Source organism: Primulina tabacum, chromosome 16 (genome assembly GCF_025594145.1).
Source record: "Primulina tabacum isolate GXHZ01 chromosome 16, ASM2559414v2, whole genome shotgun sequence".
NCBI classification, from domain to species: domain Eukaryota; kingdom Viridiplantae; phylum Streptophyta; class Magnoliopsida; order Lamiales; family Gesneriaceae; genus Primulina; species Primulina tabacum.
Window position 1 is genome coordinate 2,727,324 of NC_134565.1, and position 8,716 is coordinate 2,736,039.

The window sequence follows — 8,716 nt, forward strand, 5'->3', positions numbered from 1 at the left end:
TGTCGCATATATCAGTTCAGTTATGGTGAGAACTGAACCGACGAATGCTTTAACTTATCAAATCAGTTTGAAAACAACAGTTAATTGGTTAAGTACACAAGATATTTTATGGATGTTCGGAGACTTCAACTGCTCTGACATCACCCCTTCTACTACCTCGGGTAGGATTCATTAGAAGACTTTGATTTATACAACTACTTGTACAAAACCACCCAGCTTAGGACTTACCTACTGCCTAACTGAACTCTTAATCTAGACTGAAGGCAGCACCTTCCAGCCAATACTTCTTTACGTCTCTGTGAGAAAGACTACATACACAAGTTTAACGTCTTTGTGCAAGACTATATTTTGGAGTGGTGGTGGTGGTGTTTGTGTGTGAGAACTGAACAAATGTGTTCTCGTACACTGAGAGAAATAAGCTTCTAAACTAAGCTGATAATACGTTGAAGTGTCCCTCTGGGATGATTTGCTTCTTGAAAGCTGATAAGCATTTAGCGTGCCCTCTCCTCTTCTGTATGCCTCTCTTCAAATTTTCATTTATCTTCTATTTATAGGCGGGAAAACTGATTGTACAGTGAGACTCAATAAATGTATCTGTTGCATCTTGAATTTGTTTCTTGGACTCTGTGTCTCAACTTTTCGACTGCCCTTCTCAAACGCTTTGTCTTTAATGCTATGATGCAACGTTCATTATTGTCCTTTGACTGGACATCTGTTGTGTACCTATGTGTATAGCTGGAATCCACTTGAATGAGTTTGTCTTTATCTACAACTGAAAGATTCTTAACTGATGTTCCGAACTAATCAGCTAAACTGATCTTTTGTTGGGCTAGTGAAATCAGTTGACTCGTCAGTTGAATTGATTTCACTCTTCTTCAGTTGAACTAGTCAGCTGGGCTCTTAATCAGTTGAACACTCCTTCGGCTGGCCAGGCTTCTGCGGTTCTCCTGCTGAATTGCCTATCAGCTGGACCATCAGCTGAACTGCTCATATGACATATCAGTTGGTCTGATTCAGTTGGTGCGATCAGTTTTGTCTTCAGTTTGCGATCGTAACTGATCCTAGCTTCTGAACACTTAAGGTAAATTATTAGTAACAAAATATCGAGTTTTGTTAACATCAAAATCAAGATTGCGAACTTGAAAAGTTCCAACAACGTCTAGTAGCATCGACCATGATCCTCTAGCTATCACCGATAGTGTTTATAAAAATAACATTAATTTATGATTTGCATACAATACTCTTCAACTCATATATCATGTTCGAATATGCAGCTATTTGTATATCGAGAATTACAAACAAATTCGATAATGATATGATGTATCTTTGAATAATAATAGTAACAAGTTAAGTGTAATTGAGGAAACCCATTTTCAAAATGCACACGTCTTATTTTGGCTAGAGATTCCTTCCACTATTAACACATCAGATCACGTAGAATATCTTCACCCGTGAGTGAGCGGTGAATCCTGACTACAATGTATTGACTCTTACGTATTTCGAAACTACATCCAACCTCTTTACCTGATGACCCTCGATAGAGTCGGTAAACGGATCAAAGTGTATGCTAGTACGTAGAGCTTCCACGTTGTCCTGGGTCAAATGACTAATGGTGTACAACTATAACCATGGACTTTTCTAAGCGACAAGTGATAACCACTTGGAAAGTCCGAAGGAAGATTGTTCTGTGCACAATCAAATGATCACTTATCTATAAGAATGCATATCTCTATGCTCTTACCAATGAACATAACATTTACATCATAGATGATAGTCTCAAGCTCGAACGAACTTTATCTTTATTTTAGGTGGCTGAATCGACTATGAACCAGTGTTGAATATACAGTAGTTTTCTAATGAGTTTTATGATCTTATGTTGATACCTATTATATATTCAAGAACTTTATGTATATAATTTTAAAAAATATACAGATAAAGTAAATATCATAATTGGATAAAATCATAAAATATTAAATATTGTTTTTACGTAAAATTCACCAAAATCTAAGTCCGAAAGTGAAGCATTGAAGTTGACTGACAGCAAAGGTTGGACAGTTAGCAGCAGTGTAATCGAGAAGGGAGGCGGTCGAATAGGCTTTGATGTAAAAGGACAGCAGCTACGACTGAATCAAGAGCCTGGTGACAGAGGAGCTGAAACAGTATTTCAGGCTGGATTTCTTGAACCGGTTAGATGAGATAATCGTTCTCCGACTGCATACCAGGCTGGAGAACATGAAGGAGATAGATGATATCATGTTAAAGCATACAAGGACGTCGAACTTCAAGTTACTGATAGGTTTAGAGATCAAGTTTTCGAGGAAGGACAGCATGGATGAGAAAATGCTTGCCCACGATGTCAAAAAAGGCGATTCAATCACCCTGAACGTTGATTCAGATGGCCACATATACTTCTAAAGCAGAGGGGCTCCTCCAGTCCTCCCAAACCATCTCCTCCATCTTTGACAGAATAGATTTAGCTCGTTCTTTCAACTTGGCCCCTCAATGCTCTCAGTTAGAACCGGCCTCCGATGTATAGGCCCGACTCTGATGTTTCTGGTCCAAAACCAATCTTTTACAGGCTTCATCTTTATGATACTAGCTGCTAGCAGATATCCATTGTACCTACATTCTTACCAGTGGATGTATGTTTTAAGTTTCTTAAATTATTTTATGGTTTATGGGAGAAATTATGTTGTGTTACTTGTATGATTAGTTGAATATTAATTACAGCACCATTACTTCATCTTTTACTCTTACTGAGTGGTAAAAATTGTTATACCTTCAACATAATTTAGACAAGATTCCTTAAATGAACAAACTGTATGTATTATTGTATCATATATACCGAGAGATCAGCTAGTCCATAAAATAACTATCCATATCCAGTCCATACATATATCATCGATTGATCCTCGTGCCTTTGTGGTCTATATAAGATTCCTTAAATGAACAAACTGTATGCATTATTAGATCATACGGAGAGATCAACTAGTCCATAAAATAACTATCCATATTCAGTCCATACAAATATCATCGATTGATCGTGTGCCTTTGTGGTCTATATGTGCTCTGATCAATATTGTATCGTTTTAAATGTTTGAGTTGCATGTGTGGTTGTATTGCTATTATCTTTATAAATTTTAAGTTCCACACAAGTCTTTGGACATAAACTAATAAATCGTCGTTTTCAATGGTGATGAAGACAAAGTTTACAGAAGAACAAGAGGAAGCCTTGAATCCTTGATCCTGCTGGCTTCAAGAATATTACAAGAACAAAGAGTCAAGTTGGCCAATAATTTCAAGGCAAAATCCAAGAAAACAAAGTTGATTTGTGCCTTAGTGCTGCCTTTAAGGTTATGCAACAAGAAAAAGAATTAGGACACAACTACCAACAAGAAAGCCAATGGAATCACTAGTTTCTCTTATTTTTTTGTTATATTGACATAAGAATTTAAAAAATATATGTTGGAAATGCATGTTTATATTTTAATAATTCATGATATAAAACCCACTATAATTAAAATTATAAGATTATTCGAGAATTTTTTTTTTTAATTCATCTATCTCTCTATATTGGTATCCACTGATGCCATTGGAATGAGTTGTCACATAGACTGTTTGTCAAATTCTATGTAGTGGCAAAGGTAGTTATCCTTAAACATTATTAGAGTACCGAGCGCTTCTCGCTTTACCAAAAACTATAGCCGGTGGTAATGGTGCAACTCAAATCTTTTAAACCACACAGCACCTCAAGCACGACGGTTCGATCGTTCTACCAAGCAAGGACAATTATCGCACCCAACAAACATGATCTTCGGACGGGTTAAAAAATTCATAATAAAAGAAAATACGTCCAACAAATTATAATACTGGCCTAATTACAATTAAATTTTTGGTTACAAACGAGCCAAATAAATTTTATTGCACAAACTTCTTTCTCCAAATTTTGCAGTTTTTTATGTCGTTGATGGTATTTTACTTCTAATTTTCAAGTAAAGCAAAAGAAACTCTTGGATAAATAAAACTTCGCGGTATATAAATTCGATTATTTATCAATGTAACTTTTGATTCGATCCAATATTCTCGCTTTGAGCAGAGATTTCAGTTCGAGACTCAATTTATTAGTAGTTTGTTATATTTGTTGTTGTTGAGTTATCAGAGAAAGATCTTTTTCATATTTTAATTTAGAGCCTCAAATTATATAAATATTGAAAAAAAATGTGTTCCATTAGCTTGCGGCGTATCTATATGTTGGACCCTCGATAAGAGGAATATAACGTATGGTTGGCAGTAGAGGACTGATTCCTTGTTGATTCCTTGTTGGATTCACATGAATGAGTAAATTATAAAATCTAAAAAAAAATATTAAATTTGAGATCTTAGCATCGGATGAATTATATATTATCGTTTACGAATTTGTGATATCCTTGTCCCACATCTTAAAAATAAAATATTTAAAATGAGTTTATAATGGCTTACAATAGAGACTTCTATAGCTTGGGTTAATCATTTTCGTAAAGCAAGGACGAATATGAAATAGTTGCTATAGGAGCCTATTGTGCAGTCACGTAGCCGCGGACCCGGGCTCGAGGCGTGATAGAATGGGCCTTGTGACTTGTTCCATATCTTAAAAATGAAAGATTTAAAATGAGTTTATGATGGCTTACAATGGACTTCTATAGCAACTTGGATTAATCATTTTCGTAAAGCGAGAACGAATACGAAGTAGTTGATATATGGGCCCATTGTGCAGTCACGTAGCCGCAAGCCTGGGCTCGGGGCGTGACAGAATTCAAATATTAATCACATAATCATACCAAATGTAAGGGTGGATTTTACTCTTATCCATCATTTGATTATTGAATCTCATTCCTTGCCATATAATATACACGATCGAAGAAGAAATGAAATAATTTGAAGACTATTTAAAATCAAACAATCTATATGTATAAATTTTGTTTCAACTCTTTGCTTAATTGTTTGGTATCATTTTGAAATAAAATGTTGACAATAGATAATCCTGAAATTCATTTGTTTTGTTTATACTCTGTAACAATATTTTCTCGATCGAGTTTATATGTTTTTCTCACATAATTTGGAGTGTTTTGGAGACTTGTCGTTAAGTTCAATCCACAGTTAAAAAAATAACTGCAGCATGTTTCCATACGAAAAATAAACAGTGAGAATTAACATATGTAGATGCTTTCATATTTTTCCACGCCTTAAATGGCTATAAAACGCTCATTCGTCCACATTTTTACAACACCACCGATTGGCCAAGCTCAAAGGGTGCTATATTGTTTAGTATTCCTTTGTATTTGTACGAGGAAAAATGTCCCTTCTGAATGATCTCATCAATTTGGACCTCTCCGGAGTCACTAAAAAATCCATCTACGAGTATATATGGTCAGTTCTTACAAGTTTATATTTCTGTTTTTCTGTGTTTGCCCCCTTTTTTGGTGTTTTGATGCTTAAGGTTTGATTTTTACCAGCTTTGGTTTTGTGGGCTTCGTTTCATTCTTCGGAAAAATGCTGGGCATTGGTTGTTTAATGTTCTTGCGTGATGAGATTGACGAAAAGTTTGGAGCTTTGGTGTTATGCCGCATGTTTTTAGTTTGTAGGAACCTTAAATTTGTGAACTTTATAGGGTTCCTGTTGATTTGATGTCCGTGTTGTGTAACTTTCTCATTGTTGTTATCTGTTACTTCGTGTCGGAAAACTTTGATTATGGAAAGTTAAAGGAAGTCATCTGACTTATTAAATTTGATATTTCCTAAATGTAAAATTATGAATGTTATATGTAGAACTTATATTTTGAAAAAAATAAACCAATGAAATTTGAATTTTTCTTATTTTGAGTGGAGAGAGTGATGGCTCCCGCTCCTTCCGGCTCCACATTTTAGAACTCTCTGTGTCTCGGTTCGACGGGAAGTTTACATTTTCTCATATGTATGTTTTGATCATATACCAGGATTGATGGATTTGGGAGGCTCAGAAGCAAGGCTAGAGTAAGTTTTTTCCTTACTACACATTAGTAAGTTGAAAAGATAAAGTTCTCTGTGAAGTTTGATTGTTCATTTATTGTGCTATGTATCAGACTCTACCTGGTCCTGTTACTGATGTTTCAGAGATTCCGAAATGGAACTTTGACGGTTCAAGTACCGGTCAAGCCCCTGGCGCGGATAGTGAAGTTCTTGTTTAGTAATGCTTCATTCACCTTAAGTCCTCCACTATGATCAACCATTTTCTTGTTATATTCGTGTATTGAAAAGTGGAACTAGAGATATTAGTTACGGGAAACGTAGCAACCATTTCCTTGTATTTCAATGGAAGATTTTGAACATTTTTTCCGAATGAAGTGGAAACATGTTCTTGTTCTGTTTTTATGCAGCCCTCAGGCGATTTTTCCGGATCCGTTCAGGAGAGGAAGCCACATGCTTGTAAGTCCCGTCACTTCATATCCTAGCACGACAAAGAAATTATATTGCTATCCTTGTTGGTGAAAATTTGCCAAATATTTTTGTTCATTTTCCACAGGTCATGTGTGATACTTATACTCCATCTGGAGAACCTATTCCCACAAACAAGAGGCATCGAGCTGCTCAAATATTTAGTGATCCCAAGGTTGCTGCTGAGGTACCCTGGTATGTTCTGATTCCTGTTTCTTTTACATTTTACATTTTCCTCAAGATTCTGTTTCTAAAACTATCAAAATGCAGGTACGGTATCGAGCAAGAATACACTTTGCTGCAGAAAGACGTGGTCTGGCCATTGGGCTGGCCCCTTGGAGGGTTCCCAGGACCACAGGTACTGAAGTGACATTTCCCCAATTCTTTATCATGTTGTGGCATTTTAGCTCTAGTCGTGGTCTAGTTGTTTCTATTTACCAGATTCAGAACTGAATTTACGGCCATATCATAGTTTTCCCTTGTTGTTTTAGGGACCATACTATTGTGGGATTGGTGCTGAAAAAGCATTTGGCCGTGATGTTGTTGATGCTCATTACAAAGCATGTCTCTATGCTGGCATAAACATTAGTGGAATTAATGGAGAAGTGATGCCCGGGCAGGTAAAAAAACATTGTAGTATCCAATAGGATTATATCACAATGTTGTTTGCACCATCAAATGTGCTCATGCTTGTGCTTCTGTTGCTCAGTGGGAATTCCAAGTTGGGCCGTCTGTTGGTATCTCGGCAGGTGACCAAATATGGGTTGCTCGTTACATTCTCGAGGTACACACTCTGCCCAAAACGTGGCTTTCTGTTTTTTTCATTTGAAAAACTATTCTTGGATTCATCCTACATTGGTCACCTTTAATTGCACCGTTTTTCACACATTCTTGAAATCTCTACAGCGGATTACTGAAATAGCTGGAGTCGTCCTCTCCCTGGATCCCAAGCCTATTCAGGTTAGAACTTTGTAATATTCAATACACATTGTATCGAATCTGTGGTGGTTTTTGTGGTGTCATCTTTTATGTGACAGGGTGACTGGAATGGTGCCGGCGCTCATACAAATTACAGGTTCAGTTCTTCATCCATTATGTTCTTTCATCTCAACTTCTTTAACGCTGTTATCATAGTTAAATTTCCCTTCATTCCCCCTAAGCGAAACGTATGAAAATATCCAGTACAAAGACCATGAGAGAGGATGGAGGCTATGAAGTCATTAAGGAGGCGATCCGTAAGCTTGGTTTAAGGCACAAGGAACACATTGCTGCCTATGGAGAAGGCAACGAACGTCGTCTTACAGGAAAACATGAGACAGCAAGCATAGACACATTCTCATGGGTAAACCATTTAGTTCTTTTAGCTCAAATATGAAATCATTATTTGCCCATTTCCAATGAACTTGAGGGTTTGGGAAAAATGATCTCTGATATTCCATCCTTGCCTCAACACCTTACAGAAAAACTGCAGTTATATGGTGCTAGTTGTTGGTATCTACGACTATATGGTTATCGAAATTACTCATATTTTTAGTGCAAACTAGTAAAAGATTTCGAAAAGTCCAAAGTTGGAACACTTCTTCCACTACCCTTCCTCATACATTGCCCTTGCTTGTTTGAGTTTGTTGAAGTTATTGTGTGTCAACAGGGTGTGGCGAACCGTGGAGCATCCATCAGGGTCGGAAGGGAGACCGAAAGGGATGGAAAAGGTTACTTTGAGGATCGCAGGCCTGCTTCGAACATGGATCCATACGTTGTCACGTCTATGGTCGCGGAAACAACCATCCTCTGGCAACCATAAAGATATCAGCTGAACCATTGTCCAATATCATTTGATGTTTGGATGAAACTACACCTTTCTAAAACAACTCATATCTGTTTCATTTGTTGTGCATTTGATTGCTTTCTGCTGTCTTTACCATTCAAGTAGCACAATCAATATCTGTGTGTGACAAATTATCTTATAAAAATTGAATTATTGTTGTTTATTACATTAGTTCAATCGATAAATCAAGAAAAAGGTGTTTTGTTATGGAACTCTAATGTTTAAGTAAAACATTGGGGGAAATGACAAAAATTGAAATGAAATTAAGCTGTCCTTAAAGCCTCGGAAAAGCAAATCAGGTATCATTTGCTGGGATGGACCCGAGTGTCAAAATCAAACACGATCTACCAACCCGATACGGTTTAACCCGAAAAAAATCATGTTCGGATTTAGGGTTTTCGGATTCGGGTCAGATCAGTTGGACCCGATAGCTGACCCCGGA

At 36.8% G+C, this 8,716-nt stretch overlaps 1 protein-coding gene across 1 annotated transcript; it reads left to right on the forward strand.

The window, feature by feature from the left end:
* The first annotated feature begins 5,247 nt into the window (after nucleotides 1–5,247).
* LOC142528834 (glutamine synthetase cytosolic isozyme-like) lies at nucleotides 5,248–8,437 on the forward strand. Its single transcript, XM_075634048.1, has 12 exons — nucleotides 5,248–5,406; nucleotides 5,972–6,008; nucleotides 6,098–6,201; nucleotides 6,392–6,440; nucleotides 6,538–6,644; nucleotides 6,720–6,807; nucleotides 6,941–7,069; nucleotides 7,159–7,233; nucleotides 7,356–7,409; nucleotides 7,487–7,524; nucleotides 7,632–7,791; nucleotides 8,098–8,437. Exons 1-12 carry the CDS (start codon nucleotides 5,333–5,335, stop codon nucleotides 8,248–8,250), a joined length of 1,068 nt encoding a protein of 355 aa, XP_075490163.1. The 5' UTR covers nucleotides 5,248–5,332; the 3' UTR covers nucleotides 8,251–8,437.
* Nucleotides 8,438–8,716: the final 279 nt, after the last annotated feature.